This window comes from Pelophylax lessonae, assembly GCF_965119305.1.
Source record: "Pelophylax lessonae genome assembly, chromosome: 3".
Classification (NCBI taxonomy): Eukaryota; Metazoa; Chordata; class Amphibia; order Anura; family Ranidae; genus Pelophylax; species Pelophylax lessonae.
This window is the reverse complement of record NC_138770.1, coordinates 300,420,936-300,447,121: the sequence shown is the minus strand read 5'-3', so window position 1 is coordinate 300,447,121 and position 26,186 is coordinate 300,420,936. Positions and strand designations below refer to the sequence as shown.

The 26,186-nt window shown below is 38.5% G+C and overlaps 1 protein-coding gene across 5 annotated transcripts in view; it reads left to right on the top strand.

Moving 5' to 3' along the window:
- Nucleotides 1-26,186, top strand: part of TP63 (tumor protein p63) — a 235,587-nt gene that overhangs the window by 175,802 nt on the left and 33,599 nt on the right. For all 5 annotated transcript variants that reach the window (XM_082252082.1, XM_082252079.1, XM_082252078.1 and 2 more), the window contains one exon: nt 12,127-12,381. In XM_082252082.1, coding sequence (XP_082108208.1) covers nt 12,127-12,381 — 255 coding nt within the window. The remainder of the gene's footprint in view (nt 1-12,126; nt 12,382-26,186) is intronic.

The window sequence follows — 26,186 nt, the reverse complement described above, 5'->3', positions numbered from 1 at the left end:
TGTATATAATATAAAACTAGCCAGTAGGCTTTTGTACAAGTTGCAAGCATTGGAACTCAGTTATAGAGTATTTTTGTGCTTTTGCGTTTAATGTATATTAGCCTCCTAAATATGCATTCTTTTTTTTTTTTTTTTTTTTTTCTTAAATTTGGGCATGCCATAGTAATATATAACTCTATACATTCATATTACAGTATTCACAGCCATTTGTATTTCAATAATTCAGTTTATTGTACTGTACGTGAATTTTGTATGTACACAGTTTTTACTACGTGCCTTTCATTGATGCGTTTTATTAAAGGTGAAATAATTCATAGAAAGAGTAACTTAAATGTATCTGGTTACATATTGCAAAATAATGACTTGACATTCCTGTCGGCGAATGTAAAAGGACAGCTGCTGCTCTTATTTGAATGGGCCAGATTGTGCGGTATTGTGTCACGAGACAAAAAGTAAAGTGTTTAGACTACAAAGCTGTAAGTAGTGTATTTAAAATATTTTGCAGCTATTGTTATATGGGAAAAATGTGTCCCCTTTTATACTTTTTTTCAAACGTTTGTCGGATTTGATTACAAGTTTATTGAGAATTCCTTTTCATGGGCAGTATTTTATTGATCTGGAAACTGTCCAAAGATTTGTATGTCACTTGTTGGCGGCGACTGTATTTGTTCTATAAGCAGGTGGAAAAAGAGATGTGGTTGTTAACAATGATCTAACAGCCACACTGTAAAGGGGTTGATTTAGCTTTTAATGAGGTGTTAAATGACAAAAGATTGCTTACTTTGGTTTGACATATAGAAAGGTTAAACCTTTCTGTTCACTGATCTCAGTATCCAAATTTTGGAGCAGATCAATAAGCTTTATGCAATATAATTTTTAAATAATGAGAATCATTTACATTTTTCCCCTTAGTCGTAATAATACGCTCAGCTCCAGTATTGGAATGTGTTTCATGTAACTAAAATCTCCATTTAGGGGAAGGCAGGCTGTTCTCAATGCAGGCGGCTGCATTCACCAGTCAATTTTTGTGTGCATTGCAGTTAGCAGGTATTAAGTATTAAGAGTAGTTAATACCAGCTTGATCACTGTTTGTCTAACATTATTTTCCCAATAAAGCACCAAGTATCCGAAATGTATCATGTCTGATAAAAGTGGTTGTACTAAATACAACATATGAGATGGCTTAAAAAATAACTGTGGTTGATTCGTCCTTGAAGGAAAAGTCAGGAAAGCTTTGGAAGGTGTACAATGTGAGTTTTCTCTAGCAGTTTGTTTTTTATCAGTGAAAACAAGCTAAATCATTTATAGCTCTGATTTGGGAGATGGTAAATAGGGTGAAACACAATGTGAGCAAGTTAGGCTGGAAAAACTTTAAACAATTTTTCTGTGCAATTTATAGAGAAACATATACATTTTCCTTTAGATTTACTAAAATCGTATAATATGAGGTCAAACCTAAACACATTCAAGTTGCATGCGGTCAACCAGGCTCTTGCACTACAAAGTTGAAGGTAAATCTAAAGGAAATTGAACAAGAAAGTTGTATAATATATGGCCAGCTTAAGCCAAAGTAACCAATGGAAATGATCATGTTATGAATTGTAAAGTAAATGGCAGTATCTTAAACATGTTTAGTTCACAATTCTGTAAGCTACACAAAGCAAGCCAAGACACAAAATCTCTATAAACCAATTAAATAAAACAATGCAATTCCGGTGAATGAGTTTAGCTAATGCATTGGTTTTAAAAGATGAGAAGAAGGAAAGGATGAGACGGGATGATTAAGGGGTAATAGTGTCCAGGGGGCTGGGAGGAATGGAATTTGTGCTTGTCAACTTTTCCTCCACCCCCACCTGCCTTCAATCTCATAGCACCAGAAAAATGGCAATGCAAACATACCCCTATGCATTCTATGCTGCCTCCATGTGGGTGCTCTTCTTGTTATTTGGCTGTTCAAAGGAAGCAACCATCCAAAGTTGAAACTATAATTCTGTGTTCCTAGGAACCTTTTCACAGTGAATAACATTAAAATACAAACGTATGCTGGCTGTATGCAGTTACAATTCATATACAGGTCTATTATCCTAACTTACCTGCCGTCTAGTATCAGTGCCTTAAATTTAAACATTTCTAAATTATTTCTACTTTTTTGCAAATTCTACACTTATAAATATTTAAAGGAATAATCACTTACAAATTGATTGTTAATCAAAAGAACCAGCCTGTTGTGTAAATAAGTCATTTTAAAAGCATGACATTAGCCATGCTTTTAAAATTGATAACATGTGGCTAGAGCATTACTTCCAGATGCATTGTTCATCTTCACTTTCTATGAATGCTTGGTTGAAGATTGCAGAATATAGCATGTATAATTATTCATTGGCCAATATATATTTATTTTCAGTCATTTAGGCATGCTGAGTCCTGTGTAATGTGATAAAAGTTAGTATGTAATGTGCAATACACCAAATAAGTATAAAATTACAATATACCCATGCCTACTATGTTCTAGGGGTATATTTTTTAATACATAAATGTGCAGTGTATCATAGCATCAGATTGCTTTGTCACTTGGAAAGAAAGAAAGAAAGAAAGAAAGAAAGAAAGAAAGAAAGAAAGAAAGAAAGAAAGAAAGAAAGAAAGAAAGAAAGAAAGAAAGAAAGAAAGAAAGAAAGAAAGAGAGTCTACAACATGTACACATTGGCAGTTTTAAATACTGTTAAATAAATTAGTAGTAACTCACAGTAACAGTCAACTGACACCTCCTATCAGCCTAGATCAAACTATACAGTAAAAGATGGTTTCTGATTAAGTTTTAAGAGTTACTGTGCAATTTTTCTGTTATGTTCTGAATACGTTTAGATATGATGCCTTATCCCTGGCAGCAATGGCTATTATGGTGACAGCCAAGCCTCGGTTAAACCAATTTGCCATTAAGTTATCTAATTTAACCACACTACATGTCAGGGTAAATGAGTAAGTTAACCAGCTGGGAAGATTGCCTTCAGGTGTGAAAGGCCTAATAGTTATTTTTCTTTTTGTGATTCATGCAATTGTATACTGTTGTAAAAAGACATCACATGGTTCATTGGCACTTCCATTTTGGACTTACTGATAATAGTATAGTGGTCAGATGATTCTTTTTGTCACATCCTGTCATTTATTCAATCACAGCTTGCTTCATGATGGTCTTGATGGTGTAGCCAGACTTGCTTTAAAGTGTGCTAGAGCAGATCGTGGTGGGAGTTATGCATGTGGGTGGGTGTCTATGGGTGAATTGAGATACTGCTTTGAAAGTGCTTCCTTCTTATTATCTGTCCAGTTATGGGAACTGCCTTTGAATCCAAGATACAGCTGGAGAGATGCTTCAAAACCTTTCATCTCCATTCTTTTTTTTTCACATGCAGTCTGTTTGTTCATAACGCTTCATTGCAATGTGATAACTGTGCTAGACATTGTCACATTTGTAAACTTAAGACACTGTCTGCATATATGTATTCAAATCAGATTATTTACTTTATGACCCTCCTCACACCCTAATTAGCCCAAAAAAATAAAATGAGTGTCGCTCAGTGTCTATGAATATAGATGAATGACCCCCTATATGACTAATTTCAGGGGGAATAATTGGTTGGATTGACCTTTCCCAGCCTATCATTATATTTACAATAAAGATGGTGCACACTCTTGTCCAATATGAGCATGTATGCTTTTATTAACACTCTCAAGACTGATCATGACTGGTCACACCTTCTGTCATATCCTGTCTACGTAAAGACTACAACTCAGGCTGCCCAAAGATGAATATATCTTTCACTGAAAACATTGCCAATTGCTACCAGTTTAGAAAAAATGTATCCAGTACAGAGAAAACAGATATGGAGAAAATATACCAAACTGATCCAACATACAAGAAAACTTCTGCTAGTGGTACAAACACATATATATGTTGGCAATCTCTCACAACTCGCTACACATCAGCTAAATTCAGATTGAGAAAATCATGTGTTTGGGTGCCATACATTTAAATGGTTTAGCAGTATGTTCATTGCATACACTGTAACATTAACATTGATGTCACCAAAGAGAAACCCTTCACTAAAATAGCTATTCTTTTATATACAGTGAAATTTGGGGAAATACAATAGTCTGCTGATTACTTCTATGGCATAGAATTGTGTTAGAAATATCTGACTTTTTGAGTAATACATAATGTTACTCAGGCTGAACACTTTCTGAAAGTGACTTGTTCTAGTGTTCATGAGACTTAAACTTTCAGTTATGCCCTGCAGGTGCTTTTCTATGACATGGAATGTGGTAGAGAGTCTAGTCTTTGCCCTTTAAATTCCAGCCCTTAAGGCACAGAAGGATGCTGCAGATATACCCACAATGAGAAAGAACTTAATGTTAAAGGACTTAAAACCTGCCTGCTTAAATTATCCTCTGAATGTCTTTAGCAAGAGACAAAATTGCTTTAGATTAAAGGTTTGAGATAAATCATTGTGGAGTCAGAGTGTAACATGTACTTGGGAATTTGAACTCCCAGACATACCATCACCCCCTATACATACTCATACATGTAGAAAAAAACACACAGAACCAAAAGCAGAAACTTTCATAAAGTGCTACAAAGAATAAAGATAACATGACATGCAGAAGTTCACAGAATCAAATGTAGTAAAATTAGTGAAAGATAGTTTAAGTCCCCATTCACACTAGCGTGACTTGTCAGGCGACTTGGTCGCCTGACAAGTCGCGGTGGGTCGCTCGCCATTGATTAGCACAGGACCCGTTCTAATAGGAGCGACACAAGTCGCTCCGACTTAGAAAAAGGGTCCTGTACTACTTTGGGGTGACCTGGAGGCAACTTGCATTGACTTCAATGATATGAAGTCCGTGCAAGTCGTGCCGAGGTCGCGGTGCACGCTGTGCACCGCGACTTCACAGGTCGCCCCATCAAGTCGTGTCGCCCCTGTCTGAACAGGGTCTTAATCATTGCCAATAAATCACTTGTTGCCCCTGGGTGATGCAAAGATCAGCTAGGGTAGCATATGCTCATGAACAGAGAGACCCCAATAAAATAAACATAACCTTAACTCGTAAAGCATAGCTTTAAATTTAACTTCTGATTCCATATTTACTGTACAACTATCAAACTGTACTGCATAATGTTCTTTGTGGACTTTCCTCACCCTCCTTTTACCTGGTTATGTTGCATGCAGAGGCATTAAACATACTCTATATATATCTATATGAAGAAAGATGTCTTACTTATTGAGGGTTATCCTTTCTATTTATTTGTCTCTTATAAGACATGATTCTTCAATGTATTTTGCTAGTAAAAGTAATATTTTAGAACTATTTTACCCACATCTGTATATGGTTACCATATATGCATTTTTGCATTGCATTGCTGCATATTTATTGCAGTATGTGTATTGAGAATGTAAATAATAAGCTTAAGACATAATGTGACTCTTCCAGGAGGCTTAGGGTTAGCAAGATGTGGACATTTGTTTATTTTGTCATGAGATCTTTGCTCTTGAATTTGTTCAGGTTTTCACCTGGTTCAGACTATGGGTTTCACACTTCCTGCCCTCAGTACTCTTGCCTGTCTTGTTGTTGACATTTCTTTTGTTAACTAAGCAATGTGAGAGCGTCTGATGCTGGCCTCTTCTCAGTGGGCATCACACTATCCTAGACTAAGCTTTTCATCTAACCTTCCGAAACACAATCCCTAAGATTCCTCTCCACTGATGACTTTAAAGTCTAGGCCAAAAACATCTTGTGTTTTCTGTCTCATTACTTTGATGCTATGTAGGAAAAGCTGAAGAATAAATCAATGTTTTTCATCCAGCGGCTCTCACTTTCTTTTTAATTGATCGTTGTCAAAGTATTTCTGTATATATATTTTAAATAAGGAAACGTGCCCTAATAATTGACAATAATGTTTTAAGTACTGAAGTTATGAATCAGTATAGGCCTAAACAACTCTCACCCAGAACTAGAAGCCATCTTTAAACACCTAAGACCCTGTACTGTGCAACCTTCATATATGACTATATAGGAGCAAAAAGATACAAAGTTAGGTAACAGTTAAAGGGAAAATATCTGTTTTGTTAATTTTGAGCTTACTTTATTTTAATTATTAAATTAACAATTAAAATACAGAACATGCTATTTATTTACTAGTAGAACAATTTTAAACCATATATAACAATAAACAGAAAGTGCCAAATGTTCCAAAGGCTTGGCTGCATTGTGGTAGTTGCTCCTGTCTCTCACAATGCAGGCAAGTCATGGTTATGGAGATGACAAATGTTGGCTTGAAAAGGGGGAGGAAGCATTTTGACATGGGATTTTCCCCAACATTCTGATATAGCTGTTGCTAATGGAGAAATGGACAGTGAAATGCTGGGGCTTTCATTGTGTTATGCCAACAGTACCTGAGAATGTAGCAGCTAATGTTGCTGTATTGACAGCTGGCATTGCACGAGACAGACTGAGCTGAGTTTGACTTTCTCACATGCCGACAGGACTTAGGTCAGTCTGTCTTGTGCAACTCTGGTTTCCAACACAGTCACATTAGCTGCTATTTCTCATGCAGTATTGGCTTTACGTAACAATAACCCAAGCATTTCAGTGGCTGTCACCCTACTGGTAATAGCTTTTCAATGGCCATTAAAAATTACAAGTCTCTGTACAGCTTACCTGATATGCCCCCACAAATGTGAACCCAGAAATGCACTTGCTGACACCGAAACACCACTCCACTACAGCCCTACATTTTAAGCCCCACATGCACCTTTTTTGGAACTCTTACCTTTTGGGTGGAGGGGGCATTGCTAGTACTAATTGTGCTAAGGCAAAAAAGGATTCCTGGGAAGATTCAGCAGCACTGCTACAACATGACAAATCTTTCCTGCTCTGACACTGCAACCATATTCCAGTGGGCGGCACTATCCATTATACCTATGCCTGTGCATATCCTCTATGGATTATAATCTGTGCCCATATCTACACCATGATTTAAATACATCATGCCCACAATGGGCTATTTGAATCATATGCAAACTATACACAATACACATAACAAAGAGGCTAACAGGGTCCTACTATATCTACTGTGAACACAGCTACGCATTCCATAGACATCTTAAAGAATGCATGCTGCCAGCAGAAGAGCCAGTCACAGCCTCTCCTGTGCCCATACGTACGAACTATTAGAAATTATTCTGTGTCTTCTGGTATGTATCATAGTGGGACTATGCTTAGCACCTACACGCAAGCCCTTACCAGCTTCTACCTGCTGCTTTTCTACACCAACCAATTTATACAGCTAGTCTATGCTTCAACCTTCTGATTTTCTATCAGTGTTGCCAACTGTCAGTATTTTGTACTGGCAGCCAGTAAAAATAGGGCACTTTTTCTCCTGCCAGTTAATGCCAGTGACAGGAAAAGGTTACCAACATAAAATATGTCTGTGATGCTCAGTTCCGAACTGCGCATGCTGGCTAAGACCATCCAAGTGCCTGCTACAGTGTGTTCGGGCAGGTCTGGCAGAGGCAGTGCCTGACTGTGTTGTGTGATGTCATGGTGCAAGGGAGCCAGGAGGAGCGGCCTGGGCCTCGTGTGCGAGTCAGCAGGACAGGAGCAAGGCAAGCTGGGAACGGGACAGTCAATGCTGTTTAGACTAGAGTGAACTGAAGAGACCACAAGGCATGGAAAGAGACTGTGACTGTGACTCAGGGGGGATGTGTCTTTTCGATGAGGTGTCATCATCCTCTGTGCTGCTGCAACTGCTGTCAGTGTCACTGTGAGAGTCAATTTCATTCTAATTTCTTGCCCTGCTGAGTCCTGTCCCTGAGCCACCTCCTTACTATATTGAAAATAAAATAAGAAATATGTTTTTTGCCTTAACATCTACCTTAAATAATACTGCTAATTGCATATTGTAATTGTTTGTAGTCTGAAAATTTAAATATGCACATAAAACTGTAATTTTAAAATGTTTGGAAATGCCAGTAAAAACTTGGCTGTGCCAGTAAATTTTGGGTGTCATGACAGTAAGTTTCAATCTGGTAGATTGGCAGCACTGTTCTCTATACCAGTGTTAATTTTGGCAGCAAATTTCAATTTAGTTTTAGTCTTAGTCTTAGGACTAAAATGGCATTTTAGTTTTAGTCCTATTTTAGTCTTCTGCAAGTGTTTTAGTTTTAGTCGCATTTAGTCGACTAAAACTCCAGTATATTTTAGTCGACTAAAACGCCCTACATTTTAGTCGACTAAAACTCATTTTAGTCATCTATAATCAAATGGGTGTAGTTCAATTGTAATTTGTAATGCATTATTTAAGCATTTCTCTACAATTTTCAAACTCATTATATACTACTGCTGGTCCTGGAGTGAAAAATCTAATATGTTATTATTTATTCTTTGAGCATGCACCAGTGTTAATTTTTGGCAGCAAATTTCGATTTAGTTTTAGTTATAGTCTTTTGACTAAAATGCCATTTTAGTTTTAGTCGTATTTTAGTCATCTGAATTGTGTTAGTCGACGAAAACGTTTTAGTCGGTTTTAGTCGACGAAATTAACACTGCTCTATACTCATTGATGCATGCAACTAGTCACCGCTGTTCCACAAACCTTTGCCAGCTTCTACCTGCTTTTCTATAGCCACACCAAGCTGTGCCACAACCCTCTATTCGCTGCTACTCTATGACCCCCCATTTATATGTACAATTTATCAGTGTGCAAAAGACCAGTTTCCTCATCATACTTGCTGCTATTCCACCATGCTCTTCTCTAGCAACTGTGGAATATTTCCAGTGAATACCTTTCTATTGCCATTTACTGACAGGACATTGTATGCACATCAGAATTCCAGTGCATATTTGACACTGGTGTAGCATTACCCACTTTTTTACTGCATTAATAGTTGTTATACAGCTGGGCCTGAGCCCCCCTGATGAACCAATGGAGGCTCAGGCCTGATACAGATGGACTGCCTGTACCCTCTTTCAGTGGCCCCGAACCCAGTCACCGGTGAAGTTTTTAATGCGCCATGGTGACCTAGTAAACATGAATTGTCCAGCCCTGCATTAGTGACAATTAAAATAACTTTATTATTGCTTGGTTGTGTACTCCATGCAAATCTAGGACCTAGTAAATTATAAAAGGTGAAATGCATATATACCCCATTGATCATCATGAGTAGAAATTAACACGTAGACACTAATGGATCAAGTTTACCCAATCATATTAGGGTAAACACATTTCAGATGTCACTTTATTCCCCAAGGAAAAAAATGTTTTCTTCTATGGTAATATATTGATAAACAGTGTTAGAACCAAAACATAATTCTTGGAATGCCTGAATCATGTCTTCTGAAAATGGAGGTGTTTCCTGTTAGGCAATTCAGTTCCTCTGAATCACTTCTTTCCTGCAAAATGCCATACAAGGAAGAGAAAAGGATACAGCACTTCCTTTGAAATTCATTTTTTAGGCTTTGAGCTTAAAAGGTGGGTCAACTGTGCTTTTGTGAGTCTATAAAATGACAGACTACTTGACTCACCCACTTTTAAACTGTCTTGTACTATGCCTAAATTTCCTGATGACTCATCTAAAAGACTTTAATTAATGGTGTTTTAGACATAATATTGCTCTGGTTGCTAACCATTTTTTTCTCTTATGGTTCAAAAACCAACTATTTATTAGTTACTATACATGTCTGATTTTGGACTAGCCTAACACATAATATGATATGGACAGAAAGACCTGTTAGTTTGTAGTAGACAATATTGAACACTGCTAAAGATGAAAGAACTGGCCTTTGTGAAGTGAGAAATGTAAGGCCTATCCATGCCCTGTTCCAACTCCATTGAAGGAGAATGTAGAGGAATTTATATCAGGACCTAAACTCTCTGCCCAACTACACTATTTTCCTATCACTTATCTGAAACAGCAGCTCTCAAATATTTACCTTACAACAGTCCTGGACTCTCCTCAGCTGCTGCCATCATAGCAAAGCTGTAGTAGTGGAAGGGGAATAAAATGGTTTGTCTTCAGACAAACCCAGGCAATTACTGATTCTGACACAACGGAGGTCCTGCTTTTAGACAGTATCCCCCTGCACACTATGGACGATTGACCCAAAACTTGCACATGGTGTAGTTAGTGATCTAAGTAAGATCAACTAGTAATAGCATGACCTCTAACACCAGTTAGGCCTTAGAAATATTTTCCTACAAGATTTATACTAAATAAATAAAACCTAAATTCAGGAACTGTTGCAGAGTAGGTACTCCTCTGAAAGTGTATGTTATGAAGGCACACTGGCTGGAGGGATGTTACCATTAAGGGCACTCACAAAGACACAGGTGAAGGCTTTGACCATCTTTTATTGCAAATACCAATAGGGGACAAAAACACCATTCCATGGCCAGATACAGTCTTTTGAGAAGCAAATACTTACATTTCCAAGTAAGTTTTTGCTGAAACCTGGGCTTTACAAAGTCCTACTCTTCTTGCTTCTTGAACAAAATCAAAGAATAGCAAGTCTTTTCACCTATATCTCTACATAATTTATCTGAGGAGGATAATGACACATTACTTGTGCTTCTGACCCACACTTCACTAGCCAGACCTCCAGCCAACCTCTAACCTTTATGTGAAGTACTACTCTCTTAAATACTCACATTCGGCAATATGTGAGGCATCTTTTTAACCTGAGCGTATCACAAATTCTTTTAAAAAGATGCTTTACTGTTTTGTTAGAGAAAGGAACATGTGCCTTCTTTACCCAGTAACTGCATTACTCTTCCATATTTTCTTCTATACTTTACCTTTAGCATTTCTTCTTGTGCCTTGTGCCATCAGTTAAACAGGAACAGATTTGAGTGACTGAAGGGGAACCCACTTAGATCCACCTTCTACACAACAGAAAACAAAGGAGATCTACTCCCCCTCCCCCCCTTAACATGTATGTATAGCCACTTAGAATGAAAGCCAATTTCTCACCCACAGATTGAGCCACCTTAATGGAACATTTTTGTTACACTAAGATTTAGGTTGTGATACTGATGAGTTAAATGTGAACGTTTTCCTAACTGGACACCTTAAACATATTCACCTGTGGTTAAAGCACTAAACAAAAATCACAGATAATCTCTCCTTTTGCCACTTGTCATGCGTTAGGGAGTGTCCTAATGTGCACTTTTACATCTCTGATCTCCAAATCTGCCTTTCATTTGTTTCTTTTGAAAGTATTTTATTAACTAGAGCTTCCCTGTTTGTTTTTAATATTTAAGCAGTCAGACTGGTTCTCATAATTGTTAAATTTAATGCATATAATCTTGAAATGGCAGATTAACACCCAAGGGTTGTTAGGTCACTTTCTTTTTTTTCTTTTAAACATTCTCAAAGTAAAGCATTCTCACTATATTGTATAAGGATTATTTGTAAAATGATTTCTGTTTATGTAAGCTAGAACTATTGAAGGTTTAATTTGTGATCTAATAATAAATAGATCATGTAGTGAAAAAGCAAAATTGGAATTCATTTATTAAAATATTTAATGGAAAACTTTCCATACATACTGCATTGCATCTTAGCATCCAATCGTAATCAAATATTTTATTGTACAAATCTCATTTTTCAGTACATGAGTCTGATTGGTTACTGGTGGTTAAAGGACCATCTGAGAGAACTCTCGCGTCACACAGGTTGACCTTGCCTAGTTTCACGTAAAGGCTTTCCCCATAAAAAGATATTCATACCTCTCATTGCATGTGCACAGGAATAAAATGTTGCACTGGGTGAGGATGCACAGTGATTAGAGTAAATATTCACACATCTCTGCTTCTGTTTACGTTCTTTGACCTGTGCACCTCTGGCCAGGACTGTATTGCGATATCTTGCTGCCCTAAGAACATCTGAATGATGATGCCATTTTGTACAAATCCCTCTCATTGTGTCTAGTAAATATATTCCCAAAAACTGTATCTGCAGATGGTTTTCATGTTCACAAGCAGTTTTCAGCAATATACGGTATTGTGTAAATCCTAGTGTAATGTACATCATGGTTTCCGTAGTTTAATCTAGCTTTTCTGTGTTTTTTTTTTAGCCTCAGTATACAAATTTGGGGTTGCTGAATAGCATGGAACAACAGATACAGAATGGCTCATCTTCTACAAGCCCATACACCAATGAGCATGCTCAAAACAGTGTGACAGCACCATCTCCATATGCTCAGCCAAGTTCTACATTTGATGCCTTGTCTCCTTCTCCTGCCATCCCTTCAAATACAGATTACCCAGGACCTCACAGCTTTGATGTTTCATTTCAGCAGTCTAGCACAGCAAAATCTGCAACTTGGACGGTAAGCCAACAATTTACTATTTTAGTTTTGGACATATTAAAGAACTGTTAGGACCGAAATCAAGTTTTTTCTCTGGGGATTTTTTCTCCCTTGTATGTCCTGGGGACAAGGGTTCTACCAAACTGGAAATGAGGAAAAATCCTAAACAGGGACACATACAGCAATAAAAGTTGTTCTAGCCCTCCTACTGTTAAAATAAGTATTTTTATTTCTGTCTGTTGTTTTTTGAGATTTCCCCTCACTTCCTGTCTGGTGAAACCTTAGTCACCTGGACAGGAAGTTAGGGTAAACCTCTGTAAGGGTCTAAAAGATCTACTTTAGGTTGTTTCTTTACCCCAACATAGATCATTATTGTATCCGAAAGGGGCATTCAGTACATGAAGTTTGTGCATCTAGTTTTGTTAGTCTCCTAGTTTGTCTCTCTTTTATCTTTGCTTCACTTTAAAAAAACAAAGGTATGTTCAACTATTCAAATTTGGTTCAGCAGACCACAGTCTTAAATAAAATAGGTGGTAGAGGAGGATTTTTTTTCACAAAACTACTAACTAAGCAAAGGTTTAGGCCATAAATTAAAGATAAAACATATTTTCCTGAAATGGCTTTCACTGGAGTAGAAAGTTGAGAATGTTTGAGTTCACTGAGTCATTACTACTGTGTAGTTAGTGGCATTATGAAGAACATGTAATTAGCAATGTATGATTTATTTCCTTGTGTATGGTGAGACAGTGACAGTACTCAGATTCCCATGTTTGACAATCACTTGATATCCTCCCAGATATTTGGTAGACAAAGATGAGACATCGGTGAATGTGTTACACCTGGAATTGTTGTGCACTCACCAGATAAAGTGATCCGCCCACTACTGAAAGGCATAACAGCTCTAAATTATTATTTATTTCCAAACATGCTCCACATCACATGCCTCTTGTAGAACCTGTTTAAGGTGACACATACATTTTAGCCATCAGGCTATAAAGTATATACCATGTTTACAAACTGAAACATCTTACACGCCATTTGAGGCAAAAACATGTAAGAAAAATTGCAGAATGTACAATCCAAGCTTTATGGTTGACAAGGTTATAATATAGTCAGAGACTCAAGATGCCAGTCAGACCTATGCTAATGATCAAAGGGTGGTTTAGCGTGCTGTTGCAATGCAGTCACCTGAAGTTGGCTTGGTCCAACTTCATGCATAAACTCAGACGCTTGGGACACCTGAGTATTGATGTTTATATAATATACATTGGCTTTTCTTGGACATCAGGCATGATTCCTTGGCCCATCAGTGTCTGAACGGGCCCACAGATAAGTACCAACCAATGCAACAACCATCTTGTGTCTTTTGTCCCCCTTATGCCCACCATATCTGGCTAATAAAAATGTTTCTCATAGGTTGATCATAGGTATGATCTAACCTCCCTCAGGCACCACTGTCTGCTATCACACACAAAAACATGAACACTTGGCTTGGTTAAACTTTATTTTTAGGCCTGTGCAGTGGAGAAGTCTAAAGTGTGGGTAGATGCTAGTGGTGGTGTTTAACTTGGAGAGCAGTGGGACATATTCAGCCACTAGACATAGACATACACAATCCAACAACCTTTAGGCATCTAGGTCCCTAAACACATTATATGAAATATAATTATATAACACATATGAAAAACCTTCCTGGGCAAAGTTTTGGTTTTTTGTTAGTGATATTATACAATTTTAGTGCTGGTAGTGTTAGATCATATTTACATATAGCAATAACAATCCCTTTACATAAACTTTAATGCAGTGAAACTTTCAAATACAAGATATTCAGATGACATTGCCTGTTAAGTAGAAAGGTGGTGTCACTTGGCGCAGAAAGTTGATTGTACTGGAATAAACCAGTTATTCATGTTCACAATATTATATTCCTGATTATACTACATTAACATTTCAGGGAAATTGTTGTATTTTATTTACACTGTAAATCATTATCACTGTTCATTGAAAGTTATGACATTTCTGACCTCCTCCTATTTTATGAAAAGACATAATGAAGTGTGTTTTGTTTTCATAAATTAAGCAGACCTTCACCCTAAACTAGGTGTCATATTGCCCTGCCTATCCCCCCTCCCTCCCTCACCCTTACATATAATATTTAATTTTTTTATTTTTTACTGCCTAGTGTCACTTTCCACATTTCTCGAGCAGACGAGAATGATGTTTGTGTCCCCTGCCCCTTCCCAGATTCTGCACGTGTGCAGATGTGCCACAGGGTTTCTGGTCCCAAGTAAGCCCATCTGCATGCATGAAGTTCCCCTAACATATCTGCACCTGTTTAGATTTCCCTGAGCATGTGCAAAGATGGCTATTATGAAAGTCCAAAACTGTCTCACCGTCTCTGCTTTTGTGCATGTGCAGAAAATCTAGTGCGCGTGCGTGTATGTCCTGACGGGCTCTTCCAAGATCTGAAGGCTGGACAGAGCCCTATAGCACATCTGTGCATGCATCGTAATGATGACACCAGAAATGGGGGCAGATCCACTAAATAAGTGACTGAAGTTCTTTTTGAAATACTTCTAAGAATAAGCAAAACCTCAAGATGCAACAAATGCTTATTTTTTTGTCTGTTCTATGTGACATAGGTTGACATGGTCTTGACTATTTTTAGCGCAGGATGCTAAATACATTGAAATTTTTTTATTAAACAATGTGTAATTGATAAAATGAGGTTGGTTACAATTTAAAGCCAAACATATTTTTTTGCTTTAGCAAGAGTGGGAAAGGGTTATACCATCTATTAGGTTTTATTGCTTTATGTGTCCCTGCTGGGGAGTTTCCATCTTACTTTTTGCTCGGGTGACCATCCAGGAAGTGAGGAGAATTTCCCAACAGGAACACAGAAACCAAAAGTACAAAAAAAAAGAAAAAAAAAACCTAATAGATGTTTCACCATACCCCAATACACTTTAAAATGTTTTATTACAGTCAATGACTGCTATGAAAAAATGTTGCTCTCTTTTTGTGCCAGGGACCAGACAGAAAGGGACAGAAACTATTTCCAATGGTTACAGAAGCAGCAATAAAATTGTGACATTGACAGAGTTTCCAACCATTTCTTTCAAAACCAACCATTTCTTACTTTGTCCACAACTAACATATAAAGTGTTGACTGAAGTTGTGCTTTAGGATAAAACTATTTTATCATGGCAATACAGCTATATTTGAACTCCTCTTAAAGCGGAGTTCTGCCTTCCCCTCCACCCCCTCCAAAAATTAAAAGTCAGCAGCGACACATAATGTAGCTGCTAACTTTTAATTTTAAGACACTTACCTGTCCTTGAGTCTAGCGATGTCAGCACCGCAGCTGGTGTTTCCATCGGCTGTCGGGTGCTGCCGCCGCCATTGCCAGTAAGGGAACCCGGCAGTGAAGCCTTGCAGCTTCATGGGCGGGTCCCTACTGTGCATGCGCGAAGTGCGCTGCGCATTTCTATTGGTTCGGCAGCAGGGGAAGGAAGAGGGGGCCAAACTTCCAAGGGACAGCGCTGTGGTGCTGTATCCCGGAAGTAGGGAAGGGTACCTGTCAAAAACAGGTACCTGTTCACCCCTCCCCCTGAAAGGTGCCAAATGTGGCATTGGAAGGGGGGAGGAAGCAAAAGAGCGGAAGTTCTACTTTTGGGTCGAACTCCGCTTTAACCTAGAAATAGTGAAATAATAAAGTGTAGGAAAATTATGTGAAAATGTATATGAATATAGTGACAGTGCATGGCCCTGCCACTGTTTAAAAGTAAGCAAAAGTGACACAGGGTTCACAAAAATGCAGTGCGGAATATTGATTTTGAGTAGAGAAAACTGTTTTTTTTTTTTCAGTTTTCTTCAGGTTATGTAATTCATAATTGGGTTCTTTTGAGGCTTCAAAGAGCTTTGGGAGGGAAGAAGCCTTCTACCCAGTGTCCAAGTCTTGGTGGAGACCAGCAGGGTCTGTGTACAGGTGTGCACAGCCCTTATAATCAAAGGCCTGACAGCGGGTTAGGGTTCCTATTAGGAGATAAGTGTGCTTTACTTAGGAGACAACACCCCATTTTGGAGTCAGGAGCTTCTGTGTCTAGAGGACTGAGAGAGTTCAAATGACTGAGTGAGTCTAGAGGACTGAGAGAACCCAGAGGTCGGAGAATAACAGAGAGAGGGAGGCCCATGCAGCAGGGAGTTGCAACTAAATAGAGCTGAGAAAGCTTGAGTTGGAGTATGTGAGCTCAGGTGTGCTGAGAGTTTACTTGGAGGACCACAGCACTTGCCTGAGCAGCAGTGCTGCAAAAAGAAGGAGCCAGGAAGCTTGGTATTATTTTGACTTTTTTCTTGTTTCTACCTGGAATGCTGTATGAAGCTGAAACCTCTGCATGGGGAAACCTGATATAAGGAACTTGTCCTTATTTTTATATAAAAGTGGGCCATCAAGCCCTGAAAATGCATTTCTTATTTGGCATAAAACACTAATAAGCTCTACATCATTTTGGGAGTTTCCCAACATCTTAATATCTAATAATTGTTTGGACCTCTTCCCAAAAAAGTGCTTTGGAAAGGCGTAAATTGGTCTGTGGACCACCAGTGGTCCATGGATTTGTGCAAACCATATATTCTCAAGACTATGTGCAGGAACCTGGCAGTGACAGACTACCTAATTTCTTGCTCTTGGTTTGAAACCTTTTTCTGTAAAATGTATGGATCTCAATAGATGAATTTTCCAAGGTAAAAAAAAAAAAATCTGACTGCAGTTTAAGTTCTTACTTAACTTTAAATATATTAATTAAGAACAGTAGGTGTTCTTATAGACCATTAATGGGTATTTTTATGCTAATGTTCCTCGCAGTGAAAGAAAACATGGGGTATATTTTATTTGAATAAGAAAAGTGATAATAAACCAAAATATGTCTATAAGGGTCCATTCACACTAGCGCGACTTGTCAGGTGACTTGGTCGCCTGACAAGTCGCGGTCAGTCGCTCGCCATTGAATAGTACAGGACCTGTTCTAATAGTAGCGACACAAGTCGCTCCGACTTAGAAAAAGGGTCCTGTACTACTTTGGGGCGACCTGGAGGCGACTTGCATTGACTTCAATTATATGAAGTCGCGCCGAGGTCGCGGTGCACATTCACAGGTCGCCCCAGCAAGTCGTGTCGCGCCAGTCTGAATGGGCGCTAAAGGTATCATATGCATATGTGTCATATACAAAGCACAAAAAGTGTTGCTTAGAGATGCAAGAGCGCACAAGGTTATATCTTTGGAAAATACACCCTAGGCTTCAGAGTACACTGCGATGTTCATCATATATAATTGTCATGCACGAAAACAGACCCCACCCCATATCATTTTAGAAAATGCAACTGGAAGCCTGGATTAAAGCTACTTTCAGCACATTAAAAAATGAAATCACTGTGTGAAGGTGAACAATAAATACATTCCAAGGCCTGTGGCAATATTAGGCTGAGATTTGAGTTTACAAGCCAAGTGTAGACTGCAGACATAACACATAAAAATATTTCCCAACGTTACTAAAAGTGCCAGCTTATTGGATTACCAAACATGACAGAAGTCAGGATTTTGTTGGTCTCGTTCTTTTGCTTAATAAATACAGCTAGTGCTTGTCTGGAAGAAGCATTTACCTTGTACGTATCCTGCTTTTAATTTTGTCTTTTTTTTACAAGGGAAAAGGATGTGACTTATTGTCTGCTTTCATGTTAACTCTGCAAACTTTTTGGTGATCAGACAGGTGGTCAGAACCTTAGCTCCTGGCTTTTAACTTGCTATAAAACAGGAGCACCTGGTTTCTTGTCTGTTGCCAAGTAATAATTTAAAGATTTACCACCAACCTTGAAGATACAATCACTAGCAATGCATATTCTATAGCCATTTGTTTCATTCTTACTTCTGTGTGAATGTATGTAACCATCCAGGTGACATCAACCATAAGGTCCAGTATCACCTAATAGTGTCCTTGTCATTTTTTGTTTTATAGCTACAGAATATGCCATCAACATTTAATACTAAAACAAAACTTTAAAATCAAATGTCTTTAAAAAAAGTGAAATTTTAGTTAAATGTAAATAGTAGTGGTTTGTGGTGGTAACTTACTGTATCCCTATACATTTTGGAGGCTCAAGTACAACAGCCTCCTAACATAATTCCTGTCTCTGATGTTTACCTTGGATTCCTACTACTCCTGCTAAATCTAATGTATTTCCTCTCTTACTGTTGCATTCTCTAGAACATAACATATATTTAAAATGCAAAAGGGAAAGTTAGGTTGCTTGTAAGTATTAAAGCAGATTTGCAGACCAATTAATTACAAGCAACTGTGGAGTCTCAGATACACCTAATAAATTAGGAATTAGTTAAATTCCTTAGCATCTTGCAAAAACTAAAAAAATCTGTTTGGATAGGCGGACCCTTTAGGTCGGGTTCACACATATGCAAATTGGATAAGGGTTTCCCTGCATCCAATTTGCATGACAGGAGAGCGTGACCGGCCCTCAATAGAGTCGGTTCACACAGCTCTGGAGTGCTCGCGGTCCACATTGAAGAAGGGTCCTGTGTGTCTTCTGGTCTGATTCAAGAGCAAATTCAGGCAAACATTTGGACCTGACTCACACCTGAATCAGTGGACAGGGACGGACCGGACCCCATGCTTTGAGCTGCAACCCAGAATATGTGAACGGAGCCTCAAATGTTATGAAAGGGAAAGTGCGTTGCATCAAAAATGAGCAGCCCAAAATACATTTATTTTATCATAAAAGTCAGAAGAGACAAGCCAACACATTTTTCTAAACCAAATGTTGATATAAATTTGGGATGCAAGTGCAAAAACTCCTATTCATAAATCTCCAAAGTTTACATTTTTAGCTGTCTTGATTAAAAATAAAATACCAAAGTACAGAATGTATTTTCTGATAGCAAACACATTTTAATTCAACAGAGCAAATGAGTACAGAACAGATAGATACCCACAACTATCGATCAGCTATAATATTTACCTTCCTGATTACTATAAAAGCTGGCCATACATGGTTCTGTTTTTTTTTTGTTCAGCCAGCAGGTTGAATGAAAAATTCTGAACCACTTACCCCATACACGCATTTGAGGTAGATGGGGGGATCCTCCCCACTGTGCTATTGTATTGCGACAGCGGGGAGACTCCCCTACTGTCAGAATACAAAGATTGGGGCTGCAGCCTTTTGCCTGCAGGGCTGATCAAGTGGCCTTTACCCAACAGGGCTGTTGAAAAGCAGTCAATAGGTAGATCGCCACACATGGAGTGGCCACACATGGATGGAAATTTGGCTGGTGCCTGCTGAACTGTCCAAATCTCGATCCAGCTTAAGGTGGCCAAAGGTGAAATTGCTATGAGTTACTGCATTTTATATACAGTTGTTGCCCTTCGCACTGCTATAGTAAATAACCCTAGGGTTCATTGTTTATATCATATCCTTTTGTAACAACTAGGCATGTAGACAGCCCATAGCCCATATAGTTCTAAGTTCCTGTAGGAAAGTATTTTATGCCACTATTAATAAAACCACTCCTCAGTTTAGCTGCAGGCAAAGAAATGATGTGTTTCAGATGACTGTTCTTGCTACAGACAAGATGGAGCTTGCAGAAGAACATCTGTAGCCAGCTCGTTCTGTATGAGATGGGGCCAAGACTTGTTTGTGTCCTGATGCTTGTCATAACACGTACAGAGCAGAAAGAATACCTATACTACTGGAGAATAGAAGTCATACAGTGCATATTGATTTATGTCTGGAAAATGAATGTGCAGTCCATTACTCAACGTATTTGGCAATATGAATTGTGCTATTTTTCTTTGGAAATGAAGGAGGCGATGAAGTTTTAAAAAAAAAAAAAATGTCTATAGGTTGAGGTCCTGTGGTGTCAGGAAGTTCAGTACATTCATACAGCAAAAGGAAAAAAAAAGTGTGTCATTTTTTATTTCTAAGCCCTATTAAAAATTGGTTCTCCTGAGCTTGATACTGAATTGTCCTTTAATTTTTCATTTGTAAAATAATTTAATTTATTTAAGTGGCATGGGATATACAAGTAAAAAAAATGCTTTCCTAAAGTCAGTCTTTGACCAGAGTAAGTTTTTGTGAAATGTTACCAGACTTGTAAGGCACTTAGAATTTCTTCATGGCCACCTGGGCAAACTAATCCATTCCAACAAAATAGATTTTACCTTAATAAGTGATTGCTTTTTGGGTGGCTGTGGTCAAGTGGTGGTAAATCTCTGTTGACTTTCAAAGTTGTAAACTGCTACCAGAAATTTAGGTCCCTAATACCTCTAAGCCCCAAGATACTGCATACTGTTATGCAAGCAGTGATTTAGGTTCAAGCATTGGAACTCTGCCTACCGTACTTTCTGCACCTCATTAATCCTTAGCGAAGTTGCACATTATGTTGATTTTTACACATTGAGGTATAGTGCATTGGAGCAGCAAGTTCTTTTTTAATTGGCTGGTAGTGCAGGCCTCATCCTGCCTCCTGTACTTAGGGCCATGTCAGGTAAGCATTAAGATTGCTTGTGTGGTATGACCCTCAGGTGAAGGAGAGAGGATAGGGCAGGTCAGAGTTTTTATGAGGCAAGTAGGACTTGATTTAGCCTAGGTTCATAATGAGGGCGAGTTTAAAATAGTGCGAGTTGAGGTGAACTCGCATGATTTCAAACCGGCATTTCCAGTCTGACTTAGGGGGCTGTTTGACAGACATCTGTGTGGGTTCCTGCACAGATGTCTATTAAAATCGGCCCCTGAAGTCACCAAAAGTAGTGCAGAAACTACTTTTGGGAATCGGTGCGGCGCCGCAAAGTGGGCGTCACCCTGATTTGGACGGTGCCATTGACAGCAATAGGCTCTGATTTAAAATGTCAATTTGCATGTCAAATCAGCCCAAAGTGAGCATGGGCTTTATGGATATATAACCAGAAGGTTAGGTCAGGCTAAGAGATGTTAGGGTCAGGTTAATTGTTAAGGATGCACAAAAGGTTAAGTTTAATGTTAAAGTGTGGGAGCAGCATTGAAAATCAATGTACTTGTCTGTAACAGCTTTTTGTATTTGTCAGAGTTTTAATGTGAGCAATCATCTTTTGTGTTTCTTGTACAAATATCAGTTAAATAAGATTTAAAATGTCATTTTAGGAACAAGGGGGTGTGGGTTTTCAGCACAGCTTTAGTAGATTGTTGATTTTTCATCCTTGTAAAGTAAACATAGATGGGATTTACAAAAAAAGTCCTTTATTGAAATAAGAATTTTTTTTTGCTAGTTTTTGAGAAGTCATGCAATACATTTGGGCTTGGTACGTTGTATTGTTAAGCCAGTTTTCTTTGCCATAAGCAAGCACAGGTAGGCCCACCTACTTAATTTGGCCCCATATTATTACTAATGCTGTCTAGACAAATGTAAAGAACCATAACAAGGGAGGGGTATTAAAGATCAGTGTAAACATAAATGAAATAGAATCAATAAAAAAATGACGCTTTCCCAGCAGGTAAATGTTTTTTTGTAGATAATGTTGAGTTAATAAATATACTCAGTATAAAACTCCTGATTGATCTTGAAATAAATATTTTTTTACATGTAATTTATTGTTAACATTTGATTTTAGGGCCAATTTATATAACTTTTGCTGGATGTTGTTCTGTTGTCAGATCAACCATTCATAGGCAGTTATATGAGGAAGAGGAATCGGTTATTCCATTTTACTATAGGAAATCTAAAATTAAGGCTGAATTCTGATCTCTCTATAGTTTGAATCCCCCCTCACCATCTTATCAACATGCTTATGAAATTTTTAAATAAACCGACTGTTTTCATGACATACTGTACCTTACATCCATAGGCGTGCGCAGGGGGTGTGCTGGTGTGCCTGGGTTGGTGCAGCACCGATCCCCCGTGTTCCCTTCCCTCTCAAAGTGCTGTTAGCTTCCTTCTTCTCCTCTCCCAATAGCTGCTGCTTCAGGCACACAGGGTGTTGTTTCAGGATAGAGAGCGGGTGAAGAGGCTGGTAAATATGTAATTTACGAGCCCCTTCCTTTTTTGAATAAAAACAATGAGTGATCTGTGGCAATCACCTACTGTGTTGATGAATAACTGAGGCTAGGCAATCTCTGTTTACTATGCTTCAGTTTGTGAATGAACAGGAAGCCTCTTAGCACAGAGCGTTTCCCATTCATTCACTGCCCACTGCAGCTAAGGGTGCAGAGAAAGGGTCTGGGGAATCTCTGTCCTCCATCTGTCTCAACAGTAAGACATCAGGGGTCCCCAATGGAGCTCCTAAAAAAACTGTAAAAAAAAAATAATAAAAATTATATTGTAAAAAATAATTTAAAACAATTGTAAAATATAGTAAAAATAAAATAATACAAATAAAAACTACTGACACCAGTCTCTGCCCTACTGACACGGTCCAATGCTCTACTGACACCGTCCTCTGCCCTACAGACATGTCCAAAATACTAAGGATTGACACCATATACTGTGTATATATATATATATATATATATATATATATATACATATATATACACATATATACAGTATCTCACAAAAGTGAGTACACCCCTCACATTTTTGTAAATATTTTATTATATCTCTTCATGTGACAAACACTAAAGAAATTGCACTTTGCAACAATTAGCCATTTTCCCTCCCCGTGTCATGTGACTGCTCAGTGCTACAAGATCTCAGGTGTGAATGGGGAGCAGGTGTGTTTATTTTGGTGTTATCGCTCTCACTCTCTCATACTGGTCACTGGAAGTACAACATGACACCTAATGGCAAGGAACTGAGAAAAATAATTATTGCTCTACATAAAGATGGCCTAGGCTATAAGAAGATTGCCAAAACCCTGAAACTGAGCTGCAGCACAGTGGCTAAGACCATACAGTACATACAGGACAGCTTCCACTCAGAACATGCTTTGCTGTGGTTGACTAAAGAAGATGAGTGCACATGCTCAGCGTCACATCCAGAGAATGTCTTTTGGAAATAGACGTATGAGTGCTGCCAGCATTGCTGCAGAGGTGAAGGGATGGGGGGGGAGGGGGGTCAGCCTGTCAGTGCTCCGACCATATGCCACACACTGCATCAAATTGGTCTGCATGACTGTCGTCCCAGAAGCCTCTTCTAAAGATGATGCACAAGAAAGCCCGCAAACAGTTGGAATGGAATACTGGAACCATGTCCTGTGGTCTGATGAGACCAAGATAAATGTATTAATTCAGATGGTGTTAAGTGTGTGTGGCGGCAACCATGTAGGGAGTACAAAGACAAGTGTGTCTTGCCTACAGTCAAGCATGGCGGTGGGAGTGTCATGGTCTGGGGCTGCATGAGTGCTGCTGGCACTGGGAAGTTACAGTTCATCGAGGGAACCATGAATGCCAACATGTACTGTGACACACTGAAGCAGAGCTTGATCCCCTCCCTTCAGAGACTGGGCCACAGGGCAGTATTGCAACATGATAACGACCCCAAACACACCTCCAAGACTACCACTGCTTTGCTAAAGAAGCTGAGGGTAAAGGTGATGGACTGGCCAAGCATGTCTCCAGACCTAAACCCTATTGAGCATCTGTGAGGCATCCTCAAATGGAAGGTGGAGGAGTGCAAGGTCTTTAACATCCACCAGCTCCATGATGTCGTCATGGAGGAGTGGAAGAGGACTCCAGTGACAACCTGTGAAGCTCTGGTGAACTCCATGCCCCTGAGGGTTAAGGCAGTGCTGGAAAATAATGGTGGCTACACAAAATGGTGACAATTTGGGCCCAATTTGGACATTAACTTAGGGGTGTACTCACTTTTGTTGCCAGCGGTTTAGACATTAATGGCTGTGTGTTGAGTTATTTTGACTGTTATTAAACTGTACACTCACTACTTTACATTTTAGCAAAGTGTCATTTCTTCAGTGTTATCACAGTAAAAAAAGATATAATAAAATATTTTAAAAAATGTGAGGGGTGTACTCACCTTGTGAGATACTGTGCGTATATATATATATATATATATATATATACACATGTGTGTTTAAGCTTTTGGGTACACACCCTAATACAGTAGGCTGCGCACATCTGTGCTTCTCTATACAGTTCAGGAAGATCATGGGTGGTGAGGGCTGGGTGCTGTTCATAGCAGTCTGCCTTAGCAATACTCTCAAGAGCCTGATGCAAGCAGTGGGCTAGCTTTTGAGAGGAATTATGTAAATGTCAGAATGTCCTAAATGGTGGATATCAGTATAAAGGAGTGGACATTACTGGACAGAGTTTATTTGATTGCAAGCTATGCTTAGTAATGCCCACATGTGATGTCGTGCCTCCATGATTAAAGAACTGAATCCAATGATCTAAAGAGATGGGCCAAGAACCCCATAAGATTTTAGTTTACTGCACTCTAATTAATGAAATATGATTTGCAGTTGCTTGTTATTTGTTGAATTGCTTGCTGCACATTGTCCCACACTGCTCTTTGGCTTTCAAATGGTAGTTGTTAGACTTGTATTGTAACCATCTAATAATTAATATCAATGAAAGAAAAACGTTGTATACTTTGTGATATAAAAGCTAAAATCAGTAAAACAGAAACCCATTAGCCGTTGGGAGGTTTGATAGGTAAAAGCAAGGGAAGCATGTTTATGTGTACGTAGTGCAGATGAGACAGATTTTGAGTTGGAAGACATGACGATACATGTGAAATATGCAGAAGGCAAGACCAGAGGCGCCGCAGAGCTTGATTACTGTATGGAGCGCAGTTGAGACTTGCCTTTCTGCTGTGGCCTACAGCATTATGTAGAAATGGGGACGCTGCAACTCGTTCCAAAACTCTGCCTGATCAGACCTGCCCATGTTGGGAAAAAAGTGTTTGAAGTAAACAGGGGAATTACTCACTGAGTAATGATGTGTTTTACTGGCAATGATAATACTTTGATAGACTTATAGAATTGATATTACACTGTGATAAATTATATAATGCGGGGCTGGAAAAATCCTTCCACACCCTCTAAAGCATAACGCATAATTGCCATACAATATTTCCTTAGTAAGACTGTTTCCTTGGCCCCTCGAATTGTGTAATATCTGATGTTGCCTAAGTCAACGTACCATGTATGTAGTTGAAGAGAAGTTAGTCATTGTGTTTTGACTTTTCAGACACCATTACCCCTGGAAGGAAGTGTCTAGTCACACAGCACATTCTGATGACAAAGTTTCATCCGGAAAATGATCAGTATTAAGTTGTGGATTATCCTTTGTTGTCTTACTGATCTTAGATCTTTTTGCTGTTTTTGTTTCTTATAAATATTCAGGGAGAATGTGCTTTGAAAGTGAAGCAATTGACTGCCTTTTAAAAGCACAAATCTTGGTAATCGTTTTTTAGATTTTTTTTTACAGTTTGATGCCGTCTTTTAAATACAGACATTTCCCAAGCTCAAGTAAAGTGTAGTCTTAATGGCATTAAAGATCACCTACAAATTATTATTCCATAGAGTACCTTTTTTTTATCTGTTCCTCTATAATTGAGATGCACATCCATTAGTTTACATGAGTTATCTTATTTGAGAAAAACCCAGAAGACAAACAAATAAAACAAAGATCAGCAGTTGATACAGCAATCAGCAGTCAGGGATTTCAGGGGTTTATTAAACTTCTGTAAAACACTGGAGGCATGTAGCATTTTCACATTTCAGTTTGAAAATAAAGACACCTCTTTCATAAAACCGGGGGTAGTTATATGCCAACAGTTTTCAACAAACCTAAAAAATAGGCATATTGGAGGGAACCTCAAATTGCAT